This window comes from Ochotona curzoniae, unplaced genomic scaffold (genome assembly GCF_017591425.1).
Source record: "Ochotona curzoniae isolate NIBS_2020 unplaced genomic scaffold, NIBS_Ocur_1.0 scaffold_3208, whole genome shotgun sequence".
Taxonomy (NCBI): Eukaryota; Metazoa; Chordata; class Mammalia; order Lagomorpha; family Ochotonidae; genus Ochotona; species Ochotona curzoniae.
In genome coordinates, this window is record NW_024467106.1 from 51,436,330 (window position 1) to 51,455,018 (window position 18,689).

The 18,689-nt window shown below is 36.6% G+C and overlaps 1 protein-coding gene across 8 annotated transcripts in view; it reads left to right on the forward strand.

Moving 5' to 3' along the window:
- Positions 1 to 18,689, forward strand: part of PTPRD (protein tyrosine phosphatase receptor type D) — a 500,784-nt gene that overhangs the window by 368,565 nt on the left and 113,530 nt on the right. For 6 of the 8 annotated variants that reach the window (XM_040962882.1, XM_040962880.1, XM_040962881.1 and 3 more), the window contains 2 exons: positions 3,468 to 3,677; positions 9,044 to 9,204. In XM_040962882.1, coding sequence (XP_040818816.1) covers positions 3,468 to 3,677; positions 9,044 to 9,204 — 371 coding nt within the window. Of the gene's footprint in view, positions 1 to 3,467; positions 3,678 to 9,043; positions 9,205 to 15,108; positions 15,124 to 18,689 lie in introns of all 8 variants that reach the window. The other 2 variants (XM_040962877.1, XM_040962878.1) reach the window with 1 other exon arrangement.

Genomic DNA, 18,689 nt, shown 5'->3' on the forward strand with positions numbered 1-18,689 from the left:
TGAAGGCAAATGCACAAAAAATATATGACTATTTGCTGAGTTAAAAATAATTTAGATTATGAGAGGTTAAGCATAGCATTTATGATTTGTGGATATTGTGCAAACTCTGAGAAGATAAGAACATGCTTGGAAATCTTTTTCATGGGATTTCATTTTATACAATAGTTACATCTACTCATGTACTGTGATTTTCTGTTGTGTCTCAGTTCCACATTTATAAAACAAAGACAACATTGGCTTACCTTCTTGATATATGTTTATTATGAAGAATAAAAGAACTAATTCATATTGGTGAAACACTACTCATTGTTTGGCAACTAGTCGGTTTAGCAGCCTTGTCAGTGGTAACCTGTTATGATTATTGTTTGACAGGAAATATCAACATAGCGATAGAATTGTAAAACACTGTTGATATTCTAGCCTATTTTTTTAAATGGACCAATCCATGCATGGTTGATCAGCCTGCTGGAATTTATCTATAATTTGCCCAAATTTTATAAGCAAACAATGTCCAAGCTTTTGTAGTTTCTATAAAATGGTTTATATTGCATTTTGTTTCAATTGCATTTAAAGATGTAAATGCCACAGAAAGGTTTGAAACATTACAAATTAAGCCATATTCAAGAATAATTCATGCAGATTATATACTCAAAGTATGATTTCTTTACATTTTTAGAGCACCATTTTAAATCAGCTGAGTGTCTTTGTGGCTTCTAGTGGAGGAGAGACTGTAATAGAGCATCCATAAAAGAAGGATTCAATGTTTGTCACATATGGAGAAGGTAGCCATTATCACCACAGAAGCTAACTCAATCATGGCAGGACCACTCTTTACCGAATAGGTATCACCATTGAGATTTTTCTGTATGAGGACCGTTCAAATGGTTCGTGCAAGAATGGAACTAGAAATTAAGTGTATCTGGGTACAAAACAAACTTGGAAACCACGTCTATTTTTTTATAATATGCATTTCATGAACTTTTTGAAGATTCCTTGTTTCCATTTATAAAAATAAGTGTAGTTAATGTTTCCGTAGCACCAGCCACATATAAAAATAGCTTTTTCATGTTTCCACTTTTCCCTCACACATATAGTCTTTTCTACACAGTTTTTTTTTTTAATGTTGATGTCTTTTTGTCTACTTGAAAGACGCAATGATACACACAGAGAATGAAATCTTCCATTATAGCTTTAATTTGCTAGATGCCCACAACAGCCAGAAGTAGACCAGGTCAATGTTAGGAGCCCTAAATTTCCCACCCAATGAATGCACCCTCATCTGCAGCCTCGCAGAATGTGTGAGCACGAAACTGAGTCAGAAATGGATCAGGCACACTGGAATCTCCACTTAAATGTGCAGCGTGTGTGTCCCTAGTGCTAGTTAGATCTACTAGACTCATCATGCTTCCCAATACATATGTTAGAACCAGTAACATTTTACAAATTTGTTTAGAAACCATTAAAACAATGTTGCTTACTGTAAAAGACATCCCATGGGCCTGACATAATAGTCTAGTGGCTGAATCCTTGCCTTGCTTGCACAAGGATCTTGTGTGGAACTGAGTTGTTTCCCAGCTGCTCCTCTTCCCATCCAGCTCCCTGCTTGTGTCCTGGGAGAAGAGTGGATGATGGTGTATGGCATTGGGACCCTCACCCACATGGAAGACCTGGAGGAGGCTCCTGGCTCCTGGCTTCTGACTTTGATCAGCTTGGCTCCCTATGTGGGGGATGAACTAGCAGATGAAGGATCTTTTTCTCTGTCTCTTTTCTCTCTAAATCTGAATTTCCAATTTAAAATAAATAAATCTTTAAATACAATGGCATCCCATACTGTATTAACTAGTAAACATATAAATTAGTAAACATACTAACATTTAGTGGGAGAAGGTCAGAGTAACTTTGACATCATTTTAAAGTCAATGATCATAACACATCATCAATATAATTTTTCTACTAATATTAAATCAATTAATGCCAATAGATAATAAATTCTACCTTTAGGAAAAAAAACACAGCAAAGGGCCTGGTGCTGTTGTATAGTGTGTAGGGCCATCACCTGCAACACGGAACTCTCATATGGGCACCTGAGCAAATCTCAGCTGCTCCACTTTTTTTCAAGGATTTATTTTTTAAAGATTTTTTTTAAGATTTATTTTATTTTTATTGCAAAGTCAGATATACGGAAGAGAGACAGAGAGGAAGATCTTCTGTGCAATGATTCACTCCCCAAGTGACTGCAACAGCTGGTGCTATGCCAATCCGAAGCCAGGAGCCAGGAGCTTCTTCCAGGTCTCTCATGCTGGTGCAGGAACCCAAGGCTTTGAACCATCCTCAGCTGCTTTCCCAGGCAACAAGCAGGGAGTAGGATGGGAAGTGGAGCTGCCGGGAATAGAACCAACATCCATATGGGATCGTGATGCGTCCAAGGCGAGGACTTTAGTTGCTAGGCCATGCGCTGGGCCCAGCTGCTCTAATTTTCATCTGTATTCCTGTGCAGAGCCTTGGAAGAACAAAGGAGATGGTCCAGATGTTTGGTTCTACCTGCCAACCAAGTAGGAGACTGAGGTGAAGCTCCTCCTGGCTTTGGTTTCCTCAGTCCTGGCTGTGGCAACCATCAGGGATGTGAGCCAGTTGATGAAAGAGTCCTTTGTCTGTGGTTATCCCTCTATCTCTGCCACTCTTAGTTTTTACATAAATAAATTTTAGAAAAAAAAGAAGTACAAGAAAGATCTGTGAATACTGTTTGTGTAGTTCATGGTGTATATTAAAATTAGTTTCTAAAATACTTTTAGCCAATATCAATCACTTGCAGTATACTTAGACACAACAGGGAAGTAAAAAGTTGACTCCTTGACAGAATGTGAGCAATCAAAGCCCATTTGCCTGATGAAGGAGACAAGTCAGTCGAGAAATTTTTGAATGAAAGACAACATTTATTTAAGATGCATAAATTATAAGTTATTCATAGGACTGCTTGTGCTGATTTTAGGGAATTCACATTGTTAGATGATCTAATTACTGAAAACAATCTCAGTGATACTGACATCTCTTAAAATTCAGTTACATTTGAAGGTTTGGATGGCTTTATCTGAGATTAGTATTGGTTTCATAAATCTCTGGCAAGGCAAGACTTTTATGAATCGGCTGACTGTTTTTCCCAGACCATTATGATGTACAGTTGGCCTTTGAGAGAATTTCATTAGTTTGAACTAATTTCATTAGTATGAACTAAAAGTCCAGTGTTTTTAGCCTGAGCCTATCTTGGTTGCTTTAGTCCATGTCATGCCTTAGCAGGAAGGCAAACATTTCAAAGATAGAGACCGGAGATTTAGTGATGCTGATGCACTTCCTAAAATTTGGGCAAAATCAATGAATACTTTCCAGTACTAAGTGATTGCTTGCCGTTAAACCACCCGTAAGTTAGATTGTTGTTTACAGTTCTTTTTGTTTCCCACTCTTCCTTTAAGCTGCTTAAGGAGATATCTAGGAAACGCAGGAGCATCCGCTATGGGAGAGAAGTTGAATTAAAGCCATACATTGCAGCTCACTTTGATGTCCTGCCCACTGAGTTCACTCTGGGGGATGACAAGCATTATGGTGGATTTACCAACAAGCAACTGCAGAGTGGTCAAGAATATGTCTTCTTTGTGTTAGCAGTGATGGAACATGCAGAATCTGTAAGTGAATTTTGGTGGTATTTGTTTCCTGTGACATAAATTTTCTCCAATACATTGTGTGGTTATTTATGGATATATAGTTATGTCCGTTATAATTATTTCTTGTGAGCTGCCATTAACGGAAGTGTAATAACAGGCTGTCCATTCATCAAATATTGCTGAACATACTGCTTGATGCTGCATTTTAAATAAGACCAGGTCTGTGATAATAGGAAATGTCAGTGAGCTTCTAGTGTATGAAATGCCAGATTGACAAGACATGGATCTTGAGACCTTTCAATAGAGCACTTGTAGTATGACCTTATAATCATCCATTTAAAATTATATTCTGAAAACATTAGGAGAGATTTGTCATCTTGAACATTATCTGAAAGATCTTAGTCCAATGATTGCAATGGAAACTAACAGGTTCTGTAATTGAGCAGACAGTTCTGCAGCTTTTGAAAATACTGACTTTGGTGGTGATTGCACCTGTCTTCCTGTATGGGTTAACGCGAGCCTGTACCTTGATGCAAGGAAAGAATCTGTCAAGGAAGGGGCAAGTACAGCCAGTTTCCTTAATTAGAGCGATTTGTCTGTGACTTTATCAGTGAAAAGCCAAGAAAGTTAGAAAATAATTCAATAAAAGGAATTCCTAAGGTACTCTAAATAATGAATTGTCATCTTTCATGTAATTCATCTTGTTCTTATGTCATTTTATGCTTCAGTTGCTTTGAATGTTTTCAGAGAGAGAGAGAGAGAAATCATAGATAGGAAGGCTAGTGGGTTTTGAAGTCAGTTCACATTAATGTATAAATATGTATCTTACATTACATTTTTTCCAGTCTGGCTAAACCTGACAAGGGTGGCAACTCAACTGAGCCAGTCACCTCCTATTTATAGGAAATCCACAGTGCATTCAAGTTCCTCCAATTAGATGTTAAGTATGTACAATGGGGCATCCTCTAAAGAATTGAAGGACTTCCCCATGTGGAAAATCAAAACAGAAAGGTCTCTAAACCGTGTTTACCTTTGTGTGCAGAATGTCATTTAAAAACAAAGTGGTGGCATTCCTGGAATTTTAATGCACAGACATGCTTTCTCTTTGTAGCTAAAGGTTTTAAGCAGAACATCAAGGATTTGGGATGTAGGAAACCACTAAAAATGACTTTGATGTTTGAAAGAAATTTTCTTCAAATAGTGCTAGCAACATTTTCAAAAAACTGAGATCACTGAAGTGGATGAGAAGATTCAGAAGAATAAAGAAATAAGTCTCTTCTGATTACGTGCAGTAATTATACCATTCTCACACTCTGGCTTCTGACTTCAGTAAAGCTGAAAGGTGTGATGAAAAGTGTACCCTTTCCCATAGAATGCCATCTCATTGTTGCATTAAGTTTAAAATCAGAAATTTTTATCAAGTTATATGAATTCTTCTCATTGATAATCTTTCTCAAATTGCTTTTTAAAGCAATTCCCTTATGATCCATACATATTACAGTGTGTATAGCTATGTATATTTAGGCAACATTAAGTTCGTAGACGAGAGTTATATCCGGAAGTATAATGTCTGCAATGAGTTAATCCTGTATTAAGCCTCAAATTTCCATGAACTCTTGTTAGTACTGTGTGTAACCACTACCAGGGTTGACTGGCAATTTTCAAAGAGACAGTGTTAATCTGCTTAATCCCAAACCTCAGAAGAAAGAAAGTTTCTACAAATCCATGGCCTCATATTAAGACTTTCAGAGGATTGATTCAGAATGATCTAAAGCCCAATCTCTTCAATTTCCCCATATAGCAAGCACTACTTCTCATGAGGCTAATATAACTTTATGGTTTTGTTTTCATTTTTACATAGCCTTGCTTCCTGATATGAGTTGGGATTCTGTATGCTTTGGCAGTAAAATTGCTTAAATTTCTATCTGCATTTGCTCACATTAGTAAAAATTATAAAATCAGAGAATTTTCCTTACTGTTGTTCAACATGGTGGTAGGAAAATGTAAATCAATAACATTACACTTATATGGAAAAAATATAAAAGAATCTTTTTTTAAATGTAGAATCCTTTACCAAGTCTTTTGCCTAAAATCTTAAACCAGATATAATTACTTATTCGTTAGCTGCATCCAAGAATGTGGGAACTATGCTGAGTTTTCATGTTCTTATGATGGATGCATTAGAAAACCTGAAGGTCAATTCATTTCCTTGGCTCTGTGCAGTAAATGGGGAGAATGAGAAGCAAAAAGCATTCAATGCAACATGTGCTCTTCTGTGTGATGGTCACCCCAGAGTTCAATTCAGAATAGATGCCCAAAACTAAGTTTTTAAAGATCGAAGTTAAAAATTAACTCTATTTGCTGCTCATTAGAGATATGTACATAAACTTAGATCTTGATGATCTCAGTTGGTTGAAGAAATGAGTATTTTCTTTTATTCAGCAAAGATTTGTAGGGATATGACTAAATATGAAGTTCTGTGGTGGCTGTGTTAAGCAACTAAAACAGTTTATATGCCCCCACATTTTGCAACTTCATAGTTTCGTTAAGAGAAATGGAGCATATATTCATTTTTTTAAAATAGAGTTTGATTGGTGCTATTAAAAATGGCTAAATTACATTTGATAATTTATTACTTTTATCTTTTTCTTGAATGACAAATTATTTCCCATTAAAAAGAGGTGTCTCCAAGAGAGGAAGAGTTTAAATAGCCCTGTGAGAGTAGTTGGATCTTAGGAACTAAATATTGTGAAACTTGTGAGGTAATTACAGAGAGAGAAGAGCGCATTGGTGGAGTAACACTGCCTGTAATCGAATGTGTGGTATGTAGTAAAGACTTGTAGGATTAATTCAGAGACGCCTTTGAGATCCATTTTATGATATGTAGGTTTATTTGGGAATTGCCAGTGAACCTCTGGAAGTTTTGACAGTTACAGTTTAGGACAATCACTAAAGCAGGAGGAAGGAGGAGAAGACTTAGCATGGCCAGCAGGGCCTGAATGAGACCAGACAGATAAGTGCTACCACGAGACTTAAAAGAATGAATGCACTTGAGGGTCACTACCATGGGAAAATCAGTAGTTCCACTCCTCGACGCTGAAAGGATGAAAGCAATTACAAAAAACAGAGATGAGTGTTTCTGGGAATGAGGTGAAAAATATATAGTTCTATACTTTATGGTACATGCGTATAAGAATATCTAGAAGCAATTGGGAATAAAAATGCTGCACTAAGTAGAGTTTCTGAGTTGAAGGAACTATGTGTATTGAAACTGATATGCCTTATAGTGATCTTAACAGAGAAGCTAGTGGACTCAGGGCTCAAAGTGTTGGCCTATGGGACGGAGTTGGATTCAACGAACTTAGCAGGGCATGAGCAGTTTGGAAGTTTAGGAAAGAACCAGTGAAGCAAAAATTGGGAGAATTAGAAGGAGGAGCTTTAATGAAGTTCTTTCCCATAGCAAGTCTAGAAAAGATTTCTGGAAAGGTAAACACGGAATAGAGATAGTTGCAAACAAGAGCTTTAAAACCAGTTCAGGTAGTCTAGTGAGTGGTGGGAGAAGTTGAGGCAGTCAATGGGAATGGATTAGTCTCTATTCAAGTTGGGAAGTAAAAGAGAAACACCTCAAGAGGCAGAGCCAAGAGCATGCTTTCCTTCGGCTAAAGTAGGATAGAACAAGAGAATGCAGTGTAAAGTTGACAGATACTCATTCTGTTTCTTTACCAAGTAACTGTATTTTCTTTTTAAAAAGGATTTATTCTATTTTGAAATGCAGAGTAACAGAAAGGGAGAGCCAGAGAGAGAGAGAGGCCTTTGATCCACTGGTTCCATTTGTGGAAAATGGCAACTGCACTCAAGACTGGGCCAGGCCAAATACCAAAGCAAAGAGCTTCATCTGTGTCTCCACAAGGGTGCCCAGGACCCAAACACTTACCCCATCTTCCATTGCTCTTCTCAGACCATTATCTGGGAGATGAATTAGAAAGAGTGCAGCTCTGACTCAAAGCAGTGCCCATATGGGAGGCCAGGATTACAAGTAGTGATGTTACCTGCTATATCACAATATAGCTCCAATTAACTGAATTAATAAAAAAGTTATCAGTTATCCGTTGGAAACAACCATAGCAATCTCTCAACAGTAACTGTAGTAATGTTAAATATGAGGTGCTAAATCAGTGTTGAGTTCTAAAAGTTCTGTTTTACAAAGCTATGGCAACAATACCATTTGTGTGGCATGTGAAGTGGACAATGTAATTCTCCTTTAGCATCACGGGCTGTTTCTGTTGTTTGCCCTTTGATTCCAGCTACTATGCTGAACTAAACAGTTTTGGTGTAGTGCAACATTTTGTTAGATACCAAATTACTTATTTGACTCTCTAAGTGCTTGCTTTTTATACTCTTTGTCTGGCTGTCCTGTTACTTGAATGCTAGAGACCACCAGATATGTTTCAGAGATTCCAGACCTTTTTGTTTTAATACCTACACAGATTTTACTGATAGAGTCTGAACATTCAGAACCCAGAATACCCAAAATCTATTCGAAAGCTCTCAGACTAGTGAGAATTTTAGCTTTCAGGTATTCAGATCAGGAATGTCTGACCGCAAATGGATTGAGACTGGAACTCATAATCTTGATTTTTTTTCTCACAGATCTTAACACATTGGCACAATGTTTATATTCGTGTAATAGTTTATATTGGCTGCTTACTAAAGTATCCGACTTCATACAGTTAATTTACTATACTATAGATAGGGTATAGGTAACAATGACAGCATGTGTGAAGAAATGTATGCCACCAAAAATGACGTTTTAAAATATAACACTGCGTAAGCAAATGTCTACTGGAAAATTTCTTCCTCTTGTCATTTCTATTTCTCCTTAGTCATATATTTTAGTAACACGACTTCAAATACTTATCTAATGCACTCTATCCTGGATGTTTTCTTTTCTAATACTAGAGAAACATTCTGGCTTTTTAAAAAAGATTTATTTATTTTTATTGGAAAGACAGATATACAGAGAGGAGGAGAGACAGAGAGAAAGATCTTCCATCCAATGATTCACTCCCTAAGTGACCGCAAAGGCCAGTACTGTGCCGATCCAAAGCCGGGAGGCAGGAGCTCTTCCAGGTCTCCCACGCTGGTTGCAGGGTCACAAGGCTTTGGGCCATCCTCGACTGCCCTCCCAAGCCACAAGCAGAGAGCTGAATAGGAAGCAGGGCCACTGGGATTAGAATTGGCACCACCGGGATTAGAACCGGTGTCCATATGGGATCCTGGCATGTGCAAGGCAAGGAATTTAACCACAACACTATCGCACCAGGCCCTAGAGAAACATTCTAGAAAGCAACGCTTCTGTAACTAACGCAGACTCTGCTTTTCCTCAGAAGATGTATGCCACCAGTCCCTACTCTGACCCCGTTGTGTCAATGGATCTGGATCCACAGCCCATCACAGACGAAGAAGAAGGCCTGATCTGGGTTGTAGGTCCTGTCCTTGCAGTGGTCTTTATCATCTGCATTGTCATTGCTATTCTTCTTTATAAAAGGTAAGTTTGTCCGCTGTTTTTATTGCAGTTTTTAATGCTACTGTGTTGTTGAAATATTGATCGCTGTCTTTGATTTCAGCACAGATGTTTCAATGCAGCACCTCTAATTGCTGGAAAACATTTCCCTTTGCATAGAATCTTATTCAGTGCATGGTTCAGACTTTTGTAGTCCAGCAAATATCTATCCTCTTCTCTGTTTCCTTGACTACTTCATACAGGATGACCATTTTTCATGGCAGAGAAGCGTTGGCTTGTTCACAAGTAAATAATCCCATACCAACCTAAAGTTGATTGCTTTCGATGAGAAATTGCTGCATTTAATGGTTTTGAAATGCTGTTTCAACTTCACATATTTTATATATTTCACAAGTCTGATTTGCACATATGCTAAAATACTTCCTGAGACATTAAAAAAAAAAAACTTTGGCAAATCTGCCTAGAACTTTAAGATTAGAGAGAAAAAACAAAGAGAGATGCAAATGAATTTTCTCTCACTTTTCTTTAACCATTACATCATATATCCAGTAGTATACATCCCACAAGAAAATATAAGTAAAATCATTGTCCTTTTAAAAAATGCATATAACATAACCATTTATGCTGCTACCAATCTTTTCCTCTTTATGACACATTTGCTGCCTCTGTTAAATTTAAGCAAGAATCAAAATATTCTTGCTAAATATAAAATCAAATGAAGGACCAGCAACGTATTTTTTCTAGAATTTCTAGAATAATATTTCTTTTGAATTTGAATATTACTCATTTTTATCCTAAATATTTCTGTTTCGGAACTATCATTATGAATGTATAGCCTTAGACACTCAAGTTTACTATATTCAACATTTGCAACTGGCGAATTTTAAATTTTCTTCTTTAAGTTTTTCATTCTCTTGAAACTTTTATTTTCATAGTCTGTGTTCCGATTTTCCTTTGTGGTGCATGATGTTTTGAAAGGGATACTATGAGGATGATAGCTTCCCTCTAGTATAAAATCATGCTCTCCTGCTCCTCCTTTCCTCACTCATATACTACCTTGGCCTTCAGACAAATCAGAGTGTCTCACCTTTTATGCTTGCCGGCATGCTTGTTCCAATTATCTTGTTTTCATTGATTATTTCTTCTACCTGTGTAGCTGCCTTTCGAGCTTCGAGGGATTTATTATAAATATTTCTAACTGAATCCCTTCTTGTTTGTTCCTGGAATTTGTCCTCCTCTCTGGTAACCTCTTATCTTGATCTTCTCTCTTGAAAAAAAAAATCCTTCAGAATACTTCTCCTTTGAAAAGCTTCTCTTTATGTCCCTATTCTATTTTATTCCAATGTGAAAAGAAGGCTGAAAAAAATAAAGGACAAATGAAAGAAGTTCCTAACCATAAGCCATTGTATTCTTCAGCCTATTTTAGAGTTAAAAGAATGAAAGAAATATTCATGGTTACAGTTCCCTGATCACAGCAGTCATTCAATTACGTGGGCATGGAAAAAGATGAAAAGGCCTCACAGGTTCTGGCTCATTCTCCCCATCCAACTCCATACCTAATCAGTGCCTGTCTCAAGCCCCTTGTGCTATGTCTCCATAGTAAGTGATTAGGTAGCCAGAAGTTGGAGGAGCCCTTTTCAGCAGAAGCAGAATCTGGTGCCCTTTGCTGTCTGTGCAATCATTCAAAAGCAGAGGCAGAATTTTCGTTGTTTTCTGCAAACATTTATTCTGATAGTCACACTGCACTCTGGGGGTTAGAATAGGAAACAAGTCCTGATTGACATGTAAAGTTTTAGACTGTAACACATGACATTTTGTGATCATTCTAGATGGGCAAAATCCATGCCTCTCTTTTTAAAATTGTGGCTCTTTCAGGTGTCTCTGCAGTTATTATGCTGTTCCACTTAGCAGACTATATTTGATCTGTGTGGATAATTTATATAAATGAAAATAGGAAACCAGAACCCTGATGATTTCTTAAAAATTGATAATTATGTTTTATTTCTTCATCTGCATGTGCATGGGAGAGAATCAATTCAGTTGTTTTCTTCCTAATACTGCAAAAAGAAAATAGGTTTAATAACGCTAAAAAGAGAGTTGCATTTTAGCTTGTGCGTATATAAGCATCGTCTAATGCAATTGTTGGAAAATGCATACATCCTAGAATGCTAAGTATATTTAGCTAACCATCTGAAGGCCCATGAAACATTTCTGAAATAGAAGTGCTTGCTTCAGCAGTAAAGAACATTCCTGACTTGAAATTCAAGTAGACCCAACAATGTCCTTCTTGATTATGAGTGGTAGTTCAAGAGGAAATCTTCTGTACCAAATGAATAGTGTCTTTTATAGCTTAGAAACCGAGCAGAGTTGATTATGGACACTCCTTCTTTTTAGGGGCTTTCATTTCACACACAGATTATTAGTAATAACCATTCTTATTACTAGTATTATTAATGTGGAACTCCATCAACTCCTATATACAAACAGTGTTTGAGAAAAGAATACTACAGAATATTCATACCCATCATCTTGATGTATCCTTTATCACATACCCTTGCTTGTAGACACTCATGTTAGAAATAGGTCTGAAGTGATGAATGATTTGTCCATGTATCAAGTATATTTTATGTGGCTGTGTGAGAAAATATTGAAACTTACTTCTGCTAATTAATGTGGAAATAACCTACTCTTTTATCTGCCATCCTGCTCATGTAATTAGTAATTCACAAAGCAAAAAATACATTGATAATTAATGGCAAAAATGTGCAGAGGTTTTGTAAAATCCTGAAATGCCTTCTGAATGATCTAAATATTAAAATATTTGGTACCATGTTAGTGTTACAGATATTATACTGTGACTTTTTGTTAAATTTTTGCTCTAAATCACGTTTGTGCAATGACTGAAAATGTCATTTCAGAAATAGGATTAATAGGTTGAGAGACTCAAGACTTAAAAAAATATTGGATTGGAATTCAAGAAATTTGAGTTCAAGCTCAGTTCCCTGATGAGCTGGTTATATGGATGGGAGGTCATGGAACAGTCTAGACCTAGATTTCCTCGTTTATAAAGAAAGTTGGTGGACTAGGTAATTTAAATTGTCAAATAGTGAGTTTCCATAATCTGAAATCATTAAAATCTAGTCATATAATTAGTACTTTAATATATGGTATTTCCACCTCTTATGTGTATGTATTGTGTAATATAAATCCAGGCACCCTTCACACAACTACTCTGCAAGCAAAACAAAAACAAATCCGTAAGGCAATTGGAATTTGTCAGATAGTCACCCCCCCCCTTTGCATCTGTTACATATAGATGTTCCCATCAGTGATTTTGAGAGTTGTGTATGACCTGTTATATTAAAAAAATTCTTTAAACTCTTAATCTGATTCTATGAAGAAGACATTTGAAGATAGATTTTTTTAAAAAAAAAATAAAAGGAAAATGTGGATTGGGAGATTAGAGTAGCCTTAGAAATACATTAGACAAAGTTAACATATTTGAATGTTCATAGCCTAGCATAAATGGTCATGGTCAAGTGATGAATAATTTCCATCCCTATTGTAAGACGTAAAAGCCATAAGGTAGATGTGCCTAAAATGTAAAGATCAGCTTTTTTTAGGATTTCCCAGCTCTAACACCTGTTGCCTGTGGTCTCTGCCTCTTTTGTCTTCTATTTGTTATCAACCCCACATACATCTCCAATCTCATCAAAGAAAGACAGTTCAAAAAGAATGCTTGAAGGAAAACTATATTGTTTGGGATACCTGCATCCCACATTAGTGTGTCTGGTTTCCAGTCTTGGTCTCACTTACGATTTTAGCTTCCTGATTATGCACAACCAGGGAGGTGAAGGCTAATGCCCCGAAGTACTGGAATTCATGCTACTCATATGAAAATAGAAGATGAGTTCCAAACTCGTGGACAAGGCCTGGGCCACTGGGGTCATTTACGATGTAAAACATTCATGAAAGAGCTGTCTGTATCGCTCACTATTTCTATCTTTCAAATAAAACAAAAATAAATTATAAGGAAAGAAACTGGCTGCCACTCCCAGCCAGGATTGACCAGGATGACCAATTGTATCTTCTGTTCTTTGAGTTCGCTACATCCTAAACTGAAAGGCTTTCTTCTAGCTCCCTTGGAACTCCTTTGAACTGGAAACCTCCAGCTCATCCTTTGAAAGTAAGCTAGGATAGTCGCTGTGCCGTCAGATCCTTTCTGGGTGCATCTCTTAGCTCTGCTAGCTCAAGCTTCCTTGGGGTCTCCTTTTCTTTAGAGAAAGAAAATCTCTCCTCTTCATCTAATTATCCTTTGCTTGATGCTCTGCCCTCACTAAATGTAAGACGAGGGTTCTATTTTAGTTATCTTTGTATTCCACATGCCTAGTGAAATATTCGCAGACTTAATATTGAATAATTTATTATATAAGTCCAATAGTATTAAATAAAGTTCTCTACACTTGATTACCACAACATTTGCTGTCACATTCAACTTAACAGAGAACTATAGTAAAACCTTTGGCTTGCAATTTGAATTCATCAATTCTGGCAGGCTGTGCATTTATTTGCACCAGATATGAACCCGTATATATGATAAAGGTGGTTATGAAGAAGCAGAAGTGAATTCCACAGCAGCTCTATACTTGTTCATCTGTTCAACTTTTTAATATATTAAAATGCTAGGTCACATAGTGAGTTCTTAATAGTAGAAAATATTTTGCTGTTGATAAAAGTTAAACAAATTAGGAACACAACCTAATTTTTTAAAACTGTTTTAAATCTTTTAATCTCATACACCAGGTAAATCACTTCATAATTAAGCGTAAAGTGAATTAGCAAGTGTGTTCGATATCATTGTCAGCATTCACTCTCTATATGTGTGTTTGTACAATTTAAATGTGGCCTTTTTTTTTAAGAAAAAATAGGTTTCCTTGCAACACCAGATCCTCCAACAAGATGGTTGCATATTTAATTTGATTTGGAAATATGTAGCACCTTAGTTTTGCAACTGGGGATTCACTAAATACTCTGTGATAGTCATAAAAATGAAGATTGGGTTAATTCTTTTCAAGGAAAGATTGTAGTCTGCAAAAATAATGTGACCATTTACAACACGTTATTAGAGGTGAGCAGGAGCTAGATATGTTCGTGGATAGCAGCACTTCTTTGATGGAAAAAATATCTGTCATGTCAATGGCTGATAATAAAATGGTTTTCTGGATTAGCCCAGCTATATAGATCAGTCACGCTCCGCAGACTTATAATGACGAGTATTATATTTTCCTAAACTGAAATGTCCCTAATCCTTTATTGGAAAAAAAGATTTATGATCACCTTTCCTGTCAAGAAGTGAAGAAATCATGTGTGCCACTTTTATAACTTTGTGGTTTATCATTTAATTGTGCAAATTGTGTGTTTGAATGATGTTTATGTGTTAGATTATTAAAGAAATAGGTATTTTTTAACTGAACACTTTATTTTTAAAGAATGGCTTTCCTGGAATGACTTTGTATTTTCATTAAGTATATCAGTAGCTTTCTCATGGAATGTTTTGTAAATATCAGATTATTATATCTGTATCACCAAACTCCTCCTGGGATACAATTAATTGTTACAGGATTTTGCAAGCAGATGAATGAAAGTGAATGTGACATATTCACACACGCACACACGCGCACACACACACACACACACACACACGCACATACTTCCTTATTCAATGATGTAACCTCTTGTCCTCCATTTGCTTCATGATTGGGGGCTGTTTGTATTTTGATACATTGTCATTTTTTAATGTATGTCAGTTATGTGTCCTTGCTTGTAAGCAGTATTCCATAAATTTTGGTTGTCATGGTTACACTTGTTACCATTGGCCAACTAACATGTAGCCTTTCTTTTTTCTTTTTTTGCTGCATTAAAATGGAGCAGTAAACCTGACAGGTGAGGACTAGAGGACAAAAAAAAAAACCTATTATGCTCAGTAAGAAGAAAATAAACTGCTAAACTTTGGAGGTGTTGAAGAGTGAGGGTGGGGGCTGGATATTAAAGGTAAAATTAGCAAGTGGAAGATGGACATCTGCATAATTATTTTGATGCTGAAGTGATTCTGGGGAGTGTATGTTAAGTCTCTGTGTATGAGGACAGCAGATTATTTGTATGTGCGTAGAAGGCAGTCAGACCAGTCGCTGCATTGTGTTTGTGGTTAAGGTGAAATGCATATTTGTACGTGTCGATGCGTCTTTGCAAAACAGAAGTGTCTATAAACCTCTTTGTTTCATTTTGTTTGTTTTAAGAATAATCAGTTTGAGCACAGGAGTGCTACCATTTTTACACCCGACAAATGCTGATGGCAGTGCTTCAGGAAAACCTCCTTCCTAATGCAAAAGTATCTATGTTTCCCAACTTTCAAAAGTAGCAATAGTAACAATAAATGCTGACACATATGGTGAGATTATTCAATGACTAATCAAAACTAATCTTCTAGCTTTCTATCTGAAATATGCACATGTCTGTGTAATTCTGGTTGCAATGAAAGTAAGATTGAATCTCAGGGTTTTATGTCTTGCCCCCAGGCCCAACCTCCGGTTGTTCTCACTGAGCATCCCATGCCCAACCACAGCAGAAATAGCCTAATGTGAGACCCTAACTCTGACCTGAATCACCCACTCCGGGCCTTAGCCCAGCAGACTGTATTTTAACAAATGCTCCAAGTGTTTGTGGTACACACTAAGATTTGAGCAACACCATTGCACTATTTTCCCTGAAATAAAGCCACACACTCAATGATAGGTATCATAAACCTCTTCGTATATGTGTCTTGATCTTAGTAGTTGCAAATCAAATAGAAAAACACATACAAAATATTTTTTTTTCTTTTAGCCTCAACTAAAGACAATACTGTGAATCTGACTTAAAATGTTCAGATATCTAACTTCACTCTGACACTGCTCACATAGTGTAACATAACCTTTGCCTTTCTGTGCTGCTAATGTGACACAATTGGACTATCATTTAAACTTCATTTGAATCCTCTTGCATTTTACAAGTGAACAAATTAGAAAAAGCAGCTTTGTAATTTACAAACCAACATTGCTAGCATTAAAACTACATCATTTAATTGTTTTGCAGTGTGAAAGGTTTGAACTGATTTCCTCAGTATTAATAGTAGAGAATTCATCTAACTTTCCTTCAATAGCCTGTGCCCATTTGTCTGTGTTTCTTTGTTCAGGATCTTAAATATAATCATCCACAGAAACTCTCTTTGTTCTTGGTTCTCTCCTTTTTTGACAGACAGGAAAAAGTAGAAGCAAAAACACTTATTTTATCAGAGTAGCATTTTGTTGTACATAACCCATATTGTAAACAACCATACTTTTTACATTACAAATAATTTCTAGCAAATCTGAAATGTCATATGACCTTCCATTTTCTTTTCATTCCCTTTGAAATGCAGAAAAAATAAGCTTGCACTTGAGTTTTATTGTCCTCATAGAAATATAAATTGCTAAAATTTGGAATCTGCTTCTACTAGTTGTGTTTTATGTTATTATAATTGGAAGGCAGAAGTAAAAAGACTTCAGAAAATATATCTGGAAAATTTTATTCATGTTGGATGTGATTTGGACCATTTCATAACTCCTAATATTTCATAAGATTCATTCAGTTTTTAAAACTCTTCATCATTATAACTAATAATGACCAAATATTTTATCTTCCAATTCTATTAGAAAATTTCCTTTCTGTTTCTGAAAAGATTCATTCCAAGCAGGTGTGTGTTTAAAAATATGTAATAAGAAAATTAGAACAAGAGTTAATAATATTGTGATTATGTAAAAAAAAAAAAGTAGAACAAATATAAATAGCTGATTTTCCTAACTGCCTAAGATTTTGAGAGTAAGGCTTGGAGATTGTTTCATGTAAACAGATATACTGGGGGAAGAGTCAGTCTTTAAATTTAAGGATGTCGAATGCATTTCATTAAAATGCAAATCATGGGACAACATGATGTCTTAGCAAGCTAATTCTCCGCCTGTAGCACCAGCATCCATATGGTCACCACTTTGTGTTCTGGATGCTCCAGTTTTGCTCCAGCTCTCTAATGATTGCCTGAGAAATCAGAGGAAGGTGGCTCAAGTCATTGAGCCCCTGCACCCGCATGACAGACCAAGATATGGCACCAGGCTCCTGCCTTCAGATCAGCTCAGCTCCAGCCGTTGTGGCCAATTCAGAAGTGAACCTGTTGATGGAAGATCTTTCTGTCTCTCCTTCTCTCTGTGTAACTTTGCCTTTGAAATGAAAATAAACCTTTAAAAACATTAAGTTTAATTTAAAATATAAATTATTTATAATTTTAATACCATGCTCTAGGTTTTCTGAGACTCATATCTTGACAAAAAAAAAAAAAGATGTGTTTTCCTACTTCTCTGGTACCTGGCACTGGCCAGTTTTTAGGATGTTCTTCCCTATACCTCCAGTTCAGTGTCACTTAGTCTGACTCCTGGAGGACAGAAGAGGTGATTGTTGCACGAGACCCATGAAAGTATTCTCTTGTACAGATATTTCTGCTTCTCATTTCCACAGTCTTGCAAGAATGACAGTAGAACCTCTTAGAGAAAGAAGAAAAATTCAGGATTTAGTCATCGGTTTGGAAACATCCATAAACAAATGCAGCCATGCCAACTTAGATGAGAAGAGCAAAATCTGAGAAGGATTGCAAGTATCTAGAAGGTCAACCATACACTTTCTGTAGGTTTGGCTGACCAGCAATACACAAAGATGTTTCCTTACCACATTCCATTTCTTTGTCTTTAGGGCTGTCCAGATTCTTCAGCGTCAGATTTAGAGCATAAATAAATGCTTTGACATGTTCTGCAACAAAATTTATCATTACTCTCTTCTTTCACATGTTCTTCTGAGTCCACCTTTCTCTTAGATTTTTCTCACCAATCTGCCATATCTTCCTTTCATTTTCATTTTTCCACTCCATATACCTGGCTCTTCCACTCCTGTTCTCAAGTCTCAAAATCACTGTTCACCTACAGTTGGTGAAATTGGTATGGCTTTGGCAGTATGTTCTGTCCTATAGCTGTACTGACACCTCCAGATAGAAAAAGAAAATTCTGAGTTGAGTTAATGTCAGGGGGACTAAATGGGACTTGGCCATGTAAAAACATTTCATGGAGGCCTGTTTCCCTGAAGGCATTGAACTTAAGCAAATCAAGTGCACTTTCTCTTTGCATCAGTCTTGCTTTCATCTCTTGGTTAGTTTTATTTTAGACAGATGAACAGAGATAGAAAGAAAGGCTGTTTAACAAGAACCCTCTGGCTAAGCATAGAAGGACCAAGCTGGCCATGAGTGAGAGCCCGTTACCGCAGCAGCACTAATGAGCTGTTGCACAGTCCTGTGGAAAAGAGAAAGGACTGTTTCAAAACTCCACAGCACTTCTTTCCCAAAATAAGAATACTTTTGCTCTGAGCATGGGGGAGATGCTATGATTAAGGCCCCA